The sequence below is a fragment of the Oncorhynchus gorbuscha genome, linkage group LG26 (genome assembly GCF_021184085.1).
Source record: "Oncorhynchus gorbuscha isolate QuinsamMale2020 ecotype Even-year linkage group LG26, OgorEven_v1.0, whole genome shotgun sequence".
Classification (NCBI taxonomy): Eukaryota; Metazoa; Chordata; class Actinopteri; order Salmoniformes; family Salmonidae; genus Oncorhynchus; species Oncorhynchus gorbuscha.
This window is the reverse complement of record NC_060198.1, coordinates 36,946,579-36,961,612: the sequence shown is the minus strand read 5'-3', so window position 1 is coordinate 36,961,612 and position 15,034 is coordinate 36,946,579. Positions and strand designations below refer to the sequence as shown.

The 15,034-nt window shown below is 47.7% G+C and overlaps 1 protein-coding gene across 4 annotated transcripts in view; it reads right to left on the bottom strand.

Annotated features, from left to right (window-relative positions):
* LOC124016156 (alpha-1,6-mannosylglycoprotein 6-beta-N-acetylglucosaminyltransferase B-like) overlaps positions 1-15,034 on the bottom strand; it is a 111,858-nt gene that overhangs the window by 36,883 nt on the left and 59,941 nt on the right. For all 4 annotated transcript variants that reach the window (XM_046331692.1, XM_046331693.1, XM_046331694.1 and 1 more), the window contains one exon: positions 9,521-9,690. In XM_046331692.1, coding sequence (XP_046187648.1) covers positions 9,521-9,690 — 170 coding nt within the window. The remainder of the gene's footprint in view (positions 1-9,520; positions 9,691-15,034) is intronic.

Here is a 15,034-nt window from a genome sequence, read left to right as displayed (position 1 = left end):
CCAGGTCTCCGGTAGCCTCTGGAACTGCCGATCTGCGGTCAACAAGGCAGAGTTCATCTCAGCCTATGCCTCCCTCCAGTCCCTCGACTTCTTGGCACTAACGGAAACATGGATCACCACAGACAACACTGCTACTCCTACTGCTCTCTCTTCGTCCGCCCACGTGTTCTCGCACACCCAGAGAGCTTCTGGTCAGCGGGGTGGTGGCACCGGGATCCTCATCTCTCCCAAGTGGTCATTCTCTCTTTCTCCCCTTACCCATCTGTCTATCGCCTCCTTTGAATTCCATGCTGTCACAGTTACCAGCCCTTTCAAGCTGAACATCCTTATCATTTATCGCCCTCCAGGTTCCCTCGGAGAGTTCATCAATGAGCTTGATGCCTTGATAAGCTCCTTTCCTGAGGACGGCTCACCTCTCACAGTTCTGGGCGACTTTAACCTCCCCACGTCTACCTTTGACTCATTCCTCTCTGCCTCCTTTCCACTCCTCTCCTCTTTTGACCTCACCCTCTCACCTTCCCCCCCTACTCACAAGGCAGGCAATATGCTCGACCTCATCTTTACTAGATGATGTTCTTCCACTAACCTCATTGCAACTCCCCTCCAAGTCTCCGACCACTACCTTGTATCCTTTTCCCTCTCGCTCTCATCCAACACCTCCCACACTGCCCCTACTCGGATGGTATCGCGCCGTCCCAACCTTCGCTCTCTCTCCCCCGCTACTCTCTCCTCTTCCATCCTATCATCTCTTCCCTCCGCTCAAACCTTCTCCAACCCATCTCCTGATTCTGCCTCCTCAACCCTCCTCTCCTCCCTCTCTGCATCCTTTGACTCTCTATGTCCCCTATCCTCCAGGCCGTCTCGGTCCTCCCCTCCCGCTCCGTGGCTCGATGACTCATTGCGAGCTCACAGAACAGGGCTCCGGGCAGCCGAGCGGAAATGGAGGAAAACTCGCCTCCCTGCGGACCTGGCATCCTTTCACTCCCTCCTCTCTACATTTTCCTCCTCTGTCTCTGCTGCTAAAGCCACTTTCTACCACGCTAAATTCCAAGCATCTGCCTCTAACCCTAGGAAGCTCTTTGCCACCTTCTCCTCCCTCCTGAATCCTCCTCCCCCTCCCCCCTCCTCCCTCTCTGCAGACGACTTCGTCAACCATTTTGAAAAGAAGTTCGACGACATGTGAGCAGCTGGTTCTGCTCACACTGCCCTACCCTGTACTCTGACCTCTTTCTCCCCTCTCTCTCCAGATGAAATCTCGCGTCTTGTGACGGCCGGCCGCCCAACAACCTGCCCGCTTGACCCTATCCCCTCCCCTCTTCTCCAGACCATTTCCGGAGACCTTCTCCCTTACCTCACCTCGCTCATCAACTCACTGACCGCTGGCTACGTCCCTTCCGTCTTCAAGAGAGCGAGAGTTGCACCCCTTCTGAAAAAACCTACACTCGATCCCTCCGATGTCAACAATTACAGACCAGTATCCCTTCTTTCTTTTCTCTCCAAAACTCTTGAACGTGCCGTCCTTGGCCAGCTCTCCCGCTATCTCTCTGAATGACCTTCTTGATCCAAATCAGTCAGGTTTCAAGACTAGTCATTCAACTGAGACTGCTCTCCTCTGTATCACGGAGGCGCTCCGCACTGCTAAAGCTAACTCTCTCTCCTCTGCTCTCATCCTTCTAGATCTATCGGCTGCCTTCGATACTGTGAACCATCAGATCCTCCTCTCCACCCTCTCCGAGTTGGGCATCTCCGGCGCGGCCCACGCTTGGATTGCGTCCTACCTGACAGGTCGCTCCTACCAGGTGGCGTGGCGAGAATCTGTCTCCTCACCACGCGCTCTCACCACTGGTGTCCCCCAGGGCTCTGTTCTAGGCCCTCTCCTATTCTCGCTATACACCAAGTCACTTGGCTCTGTCATAACCTCACATGGTCTCTCCTATCATTGCTATGCAGACGACACACAACTAATCTTCTCCTTTCCCCCTTCTGATGACCAGGTGGCGAATCGCATCTCTGCATGTCTGGCAGACATATCAGTGTGGATGACGGATCACCACCTCAAGCTGAACCTCGGCAAGACGGAGCTGCTCTTCCTCCCGGGGAAGGACTGCCTGTTCCATGATCTCGCCATCACGGTTGACAACTCCATTGTGTCCTCCTCCCAGAGCGCTAAGAACCTTGGCGTGATCCTGGACAACACCCTGTCGTTCTCAACTAACATCAAGGCGGTGGCCCGTTCCTGTAGGTTCATGCTCTACAACATCCGCAGAGTACGACCCTGCCTCACACAGGAAGCGGCGCAGGTCCTAATCCAGGCACTTGTCAGCTCCCGTCTGGATTACTGCAACTCGCTGTTGGCTGGGCTCCCTGCCTGTGCCATTAAACCCCTTCAACTCATCCAGAACGCCGCAGCCCGTCTGGTGTTCAACCTTCCCAAGTTCTCTCACGTCACCCCGCTCCTCCGTTCTCTCCACTGGCTTCCAGTTGAAGCTCGCATCCGCTACAAGACCATGGTGCTTGCCTACGGAGCTGTGAGGGGAACGGCACCTCAGTACCTCCAGGCTCTGATCAGGCCCTACACCCAAACAAGGGCACTGCGTTCATCCACCTCTGGCCTGCTCGCCTCCCTACCACTGAGGAAGTACAGCTCCCGCTCAGCCCAGTCAAAACTGTTCGCTGCTCTGGCCCCCCAATGGTGGAGCAAACTCCCTCACGACGCCAGGACAGCGGAGTCAATCACCACCTTCCGGAGACACCTGAAACCCCACCTCTTTAAGGAATACCTAGGATAGGATAAGTATTCCCTCTCCCCCCTTAAGATTTAGATGCACTATTGTAAAGTGACTGTTCCACTGGATGTCATAAGGTGAATGCACCAATTTGTAAGTCGCTCTGGATAAGAGCGTCTGCTAAATGACTTAAATGTAAATGTAAATGGTAGAAATGAGGTAAGAGGGATTTCAGTTTTCCTGCATTAAAATCACTGGCCACTAGGAGCACTGCTTCTGGATGAGAATTTTCTTGTTTGCTTATAGCCGTATTCAGCTTGTAAAGTGTGGTCTTAATGCCAGCATTGGTTTGATGTGGTAAATAGACAGCTACGAAAAATATAGGTGAAAACTCTCTTGATAAATAGAGTTTATAACTTATCATGAGGTATTCTTACTCAGGCGAGCGATTCCTTAATATTACAGATCGCGCGCCAACTAACGAAGAAACACGCACCTCCCCCTTTGAGCTTACCCCGACACTGCTGTTCTGTCCTGCCGATGCATATTTAAAACAGCTAGATGTATATTGTCCATGTCCTAGTTCAGCCACAACTCAGAGAAAGACAGAATATTACAGTTCTTCAGGTCCCATTGAAAGTATAGTCTCAAACAGAACTCATCCAGTTTGTTCTCCAGCGATTGTACGTTCGCCAATAGAACTGACTTACGGTATTTATTAGAACATGTAAAAAAATGATTTAAGGAATAGATCAGATAAAAGATGTGGTGTGATAATGTGAGAACAAATGTTTAATAATTACAAAGTGCCTTATGTGACCCCATGAGGCAGTACTGCACACAAATGCACTAAATCTGCTGTGTTCAGAGCTTTACTTGGATATATGCAAATTCCTGCACACTTGGAGAGAACAGGGGGATTACATTTGCAGTTATGGAGCTGAAAATGAGCAGCAGTTGAATAAGAAGCAACACATGCAGACGAACAAACACACACGAACAAAACACACACACACACACGAACAAACACACACACGAACAAACACACACACTAGAGTCTGACGCACACACTAGAGGAAAGACATCTGGGGCTGACTGTCCTGCTGAGAGTTCGGCAGGATTGGGAGAGAGTAGGTGAAGAAAGGGGGAGGGAGGGAGAGAGAAGGAGCGGAAGGAGAGAGGAGGGGAGGATGGACTGGCACCCCATGAGAAAAGAACCAGCTACACGCACCAGGCCATCTTGGTGTATCCCACTGAGTGGACTGGCCACCTGCACCGTGCTGCCAGATATCAGAGAGAGAACCTTATACTGTAGCTGAGCAGAAGTCTATCTTACAGAGAGGAGGAAGCCACATTCACAGGAAGGAGGCCGGGGAGGGGCCATGGGGTGCAGAGGGGTCAGTGTGGAAGAAAAGAAACGGGCAGAGAGAAGGTAGTGGCAGTGTGGAGACCTGCTTGGCAGAGCAGAGCCAGGCATAGTAATGAGCCAGTTGAGAGAGTTGGGCATAAGAGACTGAGACGCTGCCTCCGTCAACAACAAAAGCACAGCTTCCTCTTAATGTGGAACACCCACTCGTTATGCTATTTCCGCACTTTTATTCACTGATTGCGTATTGTTAGTGTTGAATGTCGACCGCCCACTTTTTGGCTCTGTACAGTCAGCCCTGTGAGTCAAAATCTCAATGTGGAGAAGATTGACTGGAGCTAGCAGACACTACTGCAGCTACTGTGAACTGTGTTTGGGATCTCCTGCTCCATGTCTACTGCAGGATATATACAGTATACAACAGCTGTTCATATTTGGTCCTATTTTCAAAATACAGGGTGTGTCCAATTAAATGTCCCAATGTTCAAGTGGAACAAATCAAAGAGCAATGTTACAATGTAAATATTTTCAAAGAGCAATGTTACAATGTAAACAATGTAAATATTTGTATGAACATAACAAGATTCAACAACTGAGACATAAACTGAACAAGATCCACAGACATGTGACTAACAGAAATAGAATAATGTGTCCCTGAACAAAGGGAGGGGGTCAAAATCAAAAGTAACAGTCGGTATCTGGTGTGGCCACCAGCTACATTAAGTACTGCAGTGCATGTCCTCCTCATGGACTGCACCAGATTTGCCAGATCTTGCTATGAGATGTTACCCCACTCTTCCACCAAGGCACCTGCAAGTTCCCGGACATTTCTGGGGGGAGTGGCCTTAGCCCTCACCCTCCGATCCAACTTGTCCCAGACGTGCTCAATGGGATTGAGATCTGGGCTCTTCACTGGCCATGGCAGAACACTGACATTCCTGTCTTGCAGGAAATCACACACAGAACGAGCAGTATGGCTGGTGGCATTGTCATGCTGGAGGGTCATGTAAGGATGAGCCTGCAGGAAGGGTACCACATGAGGGAGGAGGATATCTTCCCTGTAATGCACATCGTTGAGATTGCCTGAAATGACAACAAGCTCAGTCCGATGATGCTGTGACACACCACCCCAGACCATGACGGACCCTCCACCTCCAAATCAATCCCGCTCCAGAGTACAGGCCTCAGTGTAATGCCTCCTTGCAGCATGCCTAAGGCACGTTCACGCAGATGAGCAGGGACCCTGGACATATTTCTTTTGGTGTTTTTAGTCAGTAGAAAGGCCTCTTTAGTGTCCTATGTTTTCATAACTGTGACCTTATTGCCTACCGTCTGTAAGCTGTCAGTGTCTTAACGACCGTTCCACAGGTGCATGTTGATTAATTCATTATGGTTCATTGAACAAGCATGGGAAACAGTGTTTAAACCCTTTACAATTAATATCTGTGAAGTTATTTGGTTTTATACGAATTCTCTTTGAAAGACAGGGTCCTGAAACAGGGACGTTTCTTTTTTTGCCGAGTTTACAATACAGCATATAGTAGAGGAAACTAGCAGCGATTGCAATATCTTGCATCCATATGTTGTTTACTGTAGCGATTCAAACTGGATGAAAACTGACATGCAACACTGTCAAAAACACACCATGTAGTCTTTGGTCTCATTTAGGCATCACGCTACGACTCTTGGATGAAGTCGAATCCCTCTCGCTGCAGCTAAATCAAGTCACATGATTCTATCATGTTATCGTGCCGTGACCCAAATGCTTTGATCACTGCGAACGATAAAAATCTGCCCTCAACTCTGATTCTGTAAAAGTGCTGCGCACTGCAACATATTGTAAACACACAGCAGTCTATTTTTAACAGGGATGCTTTAGTTTGGCTTTTCAAAGCTGAGAAACAAAAGCACATCGTTGGAAAGGCTGGAGGGTGAGAGAGCGCAGTAGTACTTGCAGGCACACACAGCAACCCCCATTCTGGAAGCCTAATGGGGGCCTAAATCAGCCTCAAAGGGTGATTTGATAGGGGTAAAACGACAGGGAGAGTTATGTTTCTTAGTGCCTCCTTCCCATACACATAGTGGCTGTGCTCTTATCGATGTGATCTCTGATTCCAGATCAGTTTGACCCCACACGTCATTTATTGCACGGTTCTATGATGCTTCTGATTGGACTCATGCTGAGGGTTCAAATGATGCATGTTCCTCATATTGTGGAATCACCCCCTCCCTTTCCATCTCTCTCCTACTGGTCTCAGAGGGTGGAGGACAGAGCCTGTGTGGGTGGAGACACAGAGCTGCTGTATGGGGGGGTTCTCAGTATTCTCCTGGCCCTGTCGTCACTGCAGAGCCAGCCATCCAGCACTGTCAGGCTGTTATCCCCTCCCTCTGTCCTCCTCAGGTGTACATAAACCATGCTCTGGTGCTGGCTAATTACTCACGTCGCACTGGGAGGAACAGGGGGGAGATCCCCTAGAGGAAGTGACAGCTGTCTGCACTGCTTGGCTAACCGGCGCCGGGCACCTTTTAGCACATGTGATGCTGTTCCCGACAAATATGATGTCACAACCACTGAGGCTCCCCCTTCAAATGACCTCCCCTCCGTTGACAGACTGGAGCCTCATCACTTCCTCCCATCCCCACTCTCAGCCTAGTGACTCATCTGCCCGTCAAGGCAACACAGCAGAGGAAGAGGGTGACCAATAATGGGATGTTTCCATGTTTTAAATGTTAGTCATTTAGCAGACGCTCTTATCCAGAGTGACTTACAGTGGTGAGGGCATACAGTATATTTTCAGACTTTTTGTCATACTGTGACATAGAAAAACACACTGCACCATCCCCAACTACTACCACAACTTGACCAACCGCAACAGAAGAAGTGGCTTACATTAATCATGAAAATATACAGATGGAACAGACCTTTGGAGAATGACTTTTCCAGCTGTTTTTCTGTGCGGAGGCGGACTTGATGAATCTGGCTGCATGCAGAGGAGCGTCCTCCTCCCTGTCCAAAATATCACTCAAAATATACCAAAGCAGCTTCGTTAAGCATCTGCAAGCGACGTGAGCCAGAAACTTATACCGAGAAAAAAGACCCTCAGCTGAAGGAACGGAGACGTCTGAATAAAACAGATTGTATGAATAAAAGAGAGCCAGAGGACTAGTCCATAAAGCTGGCAGGGGAAGGGACAAATGAGAAATAATTACAACCACTCAAGCAAACTGCTTGGTTTCATCCAAACCACCAGGTACTGTAGCTACTACTAATCTATATCTAACTTAGAGTAGTAGTAGCTACAGTATCTGGTGGTTTGGATGAAACCAAGCAACCCATGATCTGCAAAACATCAATACCAACCATTGTCCTCTCATAACAGCCGAAGCAGACCATGGGATATTAGGATGACATGTTTCCCAGGCTGAGTGGGGGTGATAGGAGGAAGAAATCTAAATAGATACAACCCTGGGAGAATCTGTGGGAATGCACCCCATATAGCAATCTGTCAACTTGAGAGAAAGGGGGGGGGGGAAGAGATGGGGAGAAATGTCAGGATTTTCCTATTCATTAATGGTCCTGGAAAGGAATTTATTGGACATTCAGCATCTCTTTTATTGGCCAATTTGAGAAGATAGGATCATAAAAAGAGTGGGAAATGTACTGCGTCTCTTTTCTCTGCGAGAAAAAGGGGGAAATGGTCTGTCTGATAAACCCAATAGGCTCCAATTTCAACCTCCTATTATATTTTCTCTAAGGCTGCACATTCCATTTCCTGACAAATAGAGAGCTGCATGGGCCTTACAGTAGACCATCACATTCACATATACCAATAAACAAACACACTAGAACACACACACCAGACACACACACACACCAGACACACACACACACACACACACACACACACACACACACACACACACACACACACACACACACACACACACACACACACACACACACACACACACACACACACACACACACACACACACACACACACACACCATTTCAACCTTGGAAACAGAGCAAAACTTGGCTTTAGCACAGCTCCAATTTGTTTCTGATTGACAATTACTGTCAGTCTCATGTGGTTTCATCAACATTCACAAGACACATTCCCTGTGGTGACTGAATGCAGTAATTCAATACTCCATGACACCAATTAGTGAGGTAAATAATAGCGTGTGCAGAAGAGGCAGAATCCCATCCGCTCTCACTGATCTCCAGTCTACCCTTATCAAAGCCGCTTTCTTCAAAACTCCAGTTTGAGATCACAGGGAAGCGCTAAGTCTTCAGTGCAGCTCTAACTCGGACGCTTCCCCACAGTGAGGAATATGTGTTCAATAACAGAAGCCACACCATATGCTGCTGCCTGTCCAATTTCTCTCAGCCTCACGTCTGCACTGGCAGGAATCGACAATATCCAATATCTCCAGTCCGACTTAAACACTGCAATTTAGACCAGGCCGGGTGAAACTGGGAAAGGGTAAATGATAAAAGGAGAGGCAGGGACTGGGTCCTCCAAGATGTTTATGGCATTTACTCCCAGATTGATCCATCTGCTCTCTTAACTCCAGCAGTCACACCTGGCCGATTTGAAAATCAATAGCGTTATCTTTTCAGATGGATAAATAAAGCCTTGGTTAGACCGGATGTTGCTCTGTGGCCCAGCCAGCCACTGCTATCAGTCTGGGGTCAGTGAGCTAGGAGAGGAACACATAACGCCATCTGTCCGGGGCCAGTGAGCTGGGAGAGGAACACAAACGCTGTCTGTCTGGGGCCAGTGAGCTGGGAGAGGAACACAAACTCTGTCTGTCCGGGGCCAGTGAGCTGGGAGAGGAACACATAAACGCTGTCTTTCTGGGGCCAGTGGGCTGGGAGAGGAACACATAAACGCTGTCTGTCTGGCTGGAACTCCAGTCTACAGGGAGACAGGTGGCTTATCAGGGTGAGACCAAACACACTGTGTGGGAATGAACCCTGAGATGGGCTGCCTTACACATGGTTACACATCACCTAAAAAGGTAAGACGGTATAAATAGAGATGGGTTTATAAGATATGTATGACATGAGTGCCAGAGAATTAAGCTCGTTTGTTCATCCAAATGTGTGTGCAAAAAAACGTCTCAAAGTGGGAAAAATATCATGATGTCACAACAAGTCACATGACTCAATAAATATATGTCACAGGACTAGAGCATTCGTGAGGGGATTAAGAATTGACAGAACAGTTCGAATGGCCACAGTACGGTTCTCCCTGGAGCTATCCATGGTGCTGAAAAAGTCCTCTCTCATGCATGACTTTATATACTCTGAGCCAGAGGAAGAAGTTATGAACCACTAGACTCAGTCTGAATACTGTGATAGGTCCCATCCTTACGTATAGAAATAGACATAGATAGAACATAACATCATCTGACTCACCCCTGCAGCTCCTTGAGCGAGACGGAGATCTTGAGGTTGTGTCCCAGGACGTGCAGGGCTGTGAGGATGTCAGCCCACTGGACCATCTCCCCCAGAGGACCTCCCTTCAGGACCTTGGGGCTGAACACGTCCCCTGACTCCTCTGTCAGGAAGCCTACGTGCACCAGGATCTGAGAAGAAGAAGAATAAGTTTGAGGGGTTGCAACCATAGGATTGAAGAGTTTCCAGTCTCATTCTGATGAGCTCCCAACTAATAGGACTGATCCATGGTTCTTATTCATAGCTATCTCTATTAGCTTCATTCATGTCTGTACATCTCAGGTCCCCCACAAACCACTGGTCTTGGAATAGAGATGAATGGAGATAAGAGAGATGAATTGCAACAAACTGAATATTTATGCTAAAAGGAAGAGTAGTAATGCAAGCCATGAAACATTCGTCCCCAAGCAAATCTTGGAAAACACCATTTTTGAATTTGAATAGTGATTGACCTGCTGAAGATAATTAATATGCCTAATGGTACAAGACTGTTTTAATTGCTGATGGGAGAGGATGGGACTTCCAGCCTGTTAACTGTGTAATGAAATCAGACTGTGATTTCTCAACAGATGGCAGCCTTTAATTCTTCCCCAGTTACTTTTGACTCGCAAAAGTTTCTTTCTCATCTTACTTCTAAAGAGTAAAGTAGCTAACCACTCTGGGGTTCGTGCTCCAAACTAGTTTAACCATTCTCACTAAAGACGGGAGAAAACGAAGGACACAGTGAAGGCAGCCAACACAGACCCATTGAATATTGCACAATGCAGGGAAATTGCTAGAGGACAAGATGACTGCACAGTGCATTACTCAATACAAAGAGGGAAATCGATGACAATCAATTGCGATTTATTGCTCTGCTTTTGTTAAGAGTGGACGCAACACAAATGTCTCGCCATGACCAGACAGAAGTACCTCAACTGGCCCCCTGCATCTATGATGCCAGTGAATCCTCATGTCACTGTAGTGCCAGGGTACTCATGCCAGCCACACAGTACTTGTCACATCACCATAACTACATGAAATAATTCATTTTCAAATGACTACAAAAGGAATTGGAAGTTTTAAAAGTTGTCTACAGCAATTTTGCCTTTGTGAAAGCACAGTTCAGTGTAGAGAGAAAAAGACAGAGAAAAAAATATAAAGGTTGCAGACAGAGAGGAGAGAGACAGGTGGGGTAGACGGCTGCTGTCTAGTTCCACTCCTCCGTGAAGTCTCCCTTCAACGAGTCTATTTCCATCGGCAGATTATCGTCCTCTCATCTGCGTTTTCACAGCAGCACAGCAGTTCCTCCTCGTCTGTTTTCTAAACACTGTTCTGTTCTGTCAGAGACGCTGCAGCCAAGCCCAGAGGGGCCAGTTAATGGACAGAAACTATTACCGTTGAACACACCGTTAAAAAAAGAACAAAGAGACTCTTCTTTTTGGAGACTGATCAAGGAACAGGCTTGGGAAGGATGCTGTGCGTTGACAACGCTGGTGCTGGCTTATCCAAGCTAATAGTTCTCTAAAGAGAGACTGATGAAAAGAAGAATCCTATTTATATACGTTCTGAAAACATCTCTTGGCCAAAGACCAGACTGTCCTGCTTTCCCAAAGCAAAGCAAACACCTATCAATCACTGCGTCTCATGTTCACTCAGGCGTTTGAAGTTATGAGCCTCTTTTTAACTAGAGAAGGATTAAAAGGAGTGGGGTTTGCACAAAGAGAATGCTCGGAGTGGTAAACTCAAAGAATACTGCAGTCAATCTATACCTTTCCCAGCCTTGGTTTTGTGAATAATTCAAGCTTCAAGTTTTTAACGCTGTGTGCACAAGTACAGTGAAATGCCTTTCTTGCAAGCTCCAAATACAACAACGTAGTAATCAATATCAATGTGGCACTAAAAATAACAAGGTAGAACAGAAACCCACAATAAATAAAAATAGGAAGAACACAGTTTATAACGGGTCAGTTCCATATTTCCGATGTGCAGGGATACTGGTAGATATAGAGGTACGGTGTCGAGACATCAGGATGATAGAGTAGCAGCAGCGCAAATTATGATTGTATGTGAGTGTGTGTGTCTTGATTCCCCGGTACCGCTTGCCGTGCAGAAGCAGAGAGAAAAGTCTATGGCTTGGGTGGCTAGAGTCTTTAATGATATTCCGAGCCTTCTTTTCATACTGCCTGATATAGAGGTTCTGGATGGCAGGGAGCTCGGCCCCAGTGATGTACTGGGCTATCCGAATCACCCTCTGTACCGCCATGGCATAGAGGGCGGTGCTGTTTCCATACCACCTTACCTCTGATGCAGCTATTCAAGATGCTCTCAATGGTGCAGCTGTAGAACGTTTTGAGGATCTTTCACGAGGGCCTATGCCAAACCTTTTCAACCTCCTCCCTTCTCTCAGCACATATCCAAGCTGCAGGCTAAGGTTAAATCTAGACTTGGTTTCCTCTATCGTTATCGCTCCTCTTTCACCCCAGCTGCCAAACTAACCCTGATTCAGATGACCATGCTACGGAGATGTCATTTATAGATTGGCAGGTAAGGGTGTTCTCGAGCAGCTAGATGTTCTTCGGCCATCATATTTGCCACCAATGCTCCTTATAGGGCACATCACTGCACTCTATACTCCTCTGTAAACTGGTCATCTCTGTATACCTGTCACAAGACCCACTGGTTGAAGCTTATTTATAAAACCCTGTTAGGCCTCGCTCCCCCCCATCTGAGATACCTACTGCAGCCCTCATCCTCCACATACAACACCGTTCTGCCAGTCACATTCTGTTAAAGGTCCCCAAAGCACACACATCCCTGGGTTGCTCCTCTTTTCAGGTCGCTGCAGCTAGCGACTGGAACGAGCTGCAACAAGCACTCAAACTGGAAGGTTTTATCTCAATCTCTACATTCAAAGACTAAATCATGGACACTCTTCCTGACACTTGTGGCTGCATCGTCTTCTTTGCCTAACAAAGTTTGTGCTGCTACTATGTTGTGCTGCTGCAATGTTGTTGCTATGTTGTGTTGTCATGTTTTTTAACCTTTATTTAACTAGGCAAGTCAGTTAAGAAAAAAATCTTATTTACAATGACAGTTTACCGGGGAACAGTGGGTTAACTAGCTTGTTCAGGAGCAGAAAAACATATTTTTTACATTGTCAGCTCGGGGATTCGATCCAGCAACCTTTTGGGTACTGGCCCAACGCTCTAACCACTAGGCTACCTGCCGCACCTGCTGTGTTGTTGTGTTACCACCATGTTGTGTTTCTACCATGTTGTGTTGTCATGTCGTGTTGCTACCATGTTGTGTTGTCACCATGTTGTGTTGTTACCATGTGTTGTGTTGTGGTGTTGTTACCATGTTGTGTTACTACCATGTTGTGTTGTGTTGTTGTGTTGTTACCATGTGTTGTGTTGTGGTGTTGTTACCATGTTGTGTTGTTACCATGTTGTGCTGTCATGTTGTGTTGCTACCATGTTGTGTTGTCACCCTGTTGTGTTGCTACCATGTGTTGCCACCATGTTGTGTTGTCACCATGTTGTGTTGTCACCATGTTGTGTTGTCACCATGCTGTGTTGTCACCATGCTGTGTTGTCTTAAGTCTCTCTTTATGTAGTGTTGTGGTGTCTCTCTTGTCCTGATGTGTGTTTTGTCCCTGCAGGAGGCCTTTTGCCTCTTGGTAATCCATCATTGTAAATAAGAATTTGTTCTTAATTGACTTGCCTAGTTAAGTAAAGATTCAATAAAAATATGTAAATAAAAGTTGGAAGAGGCAATGTTGCGCCTTCTTCACGGCTGTGCATGTGTGAATGGACCATTTTAAAGTCCTTAGTGAGTTGGACACAGAGGAATCTGAAGCTCTCGACCCGCTCCACTGCAGCCCCATCGATGTGTTGATCAGCTCCTTGGTCTTACTGTCGTTAAGGGAGAGATTGTTGTCCCGGCAACACACTGCCAGGTCACTGACCTCCTCCCTGTAGGCTGTCTCATCGTCGCTAGTGATCTGGCCTACCAGCGTTGTATCGTCAGCAAACTTGATGATTGTGTTGGAGTAGTGCACGGCCACGCAGTCATGGGTGAACAGGTAGTATAGGAGGGGACTAAGCACACACCAGTGTGGGGCCCCATGTGTACGGTCAGCATGGCAGAGGTGATGTTGCCTACCCTCAACATCTGGGGGCGGCCCGTCAGGAAGTCCAGGATCCAGTTGCGAGGGAAGTGTTCAGTCCCGGCGTCCTTAGCTTGGTGACAAACTTTTAGTGGACAATGTTAAACGCTGAGCTGTAGTCAGTGAACAGCATTCTCACGTAGGCATTCCTCTTATCTCGGTGGGTGAGGGCAGTGTGGAGTGCAATTGAGATTAAGTTGTCTTTGGATCTGTTGGGGCAGTATGCAAATTGGGGTGGATCCATGGTGTCTGGGATGATGGAGTTGATGTGTGCCATAATTAGCCTTTCAAACCACTTCAGGGCAGTAGTCATTATGGCTTGAAGCCTTAGAGTTCTTGGGAACAGGAACGAGGATAGTGAATATGCCTGTCAGCTGATCTGCGTATGCTCTGAGAACATGCTCGTGAATACTGTCTGGCCCTGCGTCCTTGAGAGTGTTGACCTGATTAAAGATCTTACTCACGTTGGCCTCAGAGCTAGAAAACCCAATTCTCTGGGTTGGTGGGGGCCCTCGTGCATGAAACGTTGTTATGGTCGAAGCGTGCATAAAATGCATTGAGTTTGTCTGGAAGAGAGGCATCGTTGGATAGAGAGCGTCTTCCTTTGTAATCTGTAATGGACTGTAGGTCGGAGCCTGTATAGTATTATTCCACCTTACACCTTATTGTCCTTTTGATATTTTGCGTAGCGTGACTTCTTGTACTTGTTCCTTTCCTCAGCCGTAACCTCAGGGTTGTAGCCGTAGCCTCTGCGATAGCCCTGTGTGCGGTATCCTTTGTCCCCCATCCTTTCTCTTAGCGCCAACCTCAGTGTTAATCCAGGGCTTTTGTTTGGGGAAGCAGCGACCCTTCACTACGGGGACAACGTCGTGACCCTTCACTACGGGGACAACGTCGTGACCCTTCACTACGGGGACAACGTCGTGACCCTTCACTACGGGGACAACGTCGTGACCCTTCACTACGGGGACAACGTCGTGACCCTTCACTACGGGGACAACGTCGTGACCCTTCACTACGGGGACAACGTCGTGACCCTTCACTACGGGGACAACGTCGTGACCCTTCACTACGGGGACAAAGTCGTGACCCTTCACTACGGGGACAACGTCGTGACCCTTCACTACGGGGACAACGTCGTGACCCTTCACTACGGGGACAACGTCGTGAACCTTCACTACGGGGACAACGTCGTGACCCTTCACTACGGGGACAACGTCGTGACCCTTCACTACGGGGACAATGTCGTGACCCTTCACTACGGTGACAACGTCGTGACCCTTCACTACGGGGACAACCGATGCATGTCCTTATGAAGCCGGTGA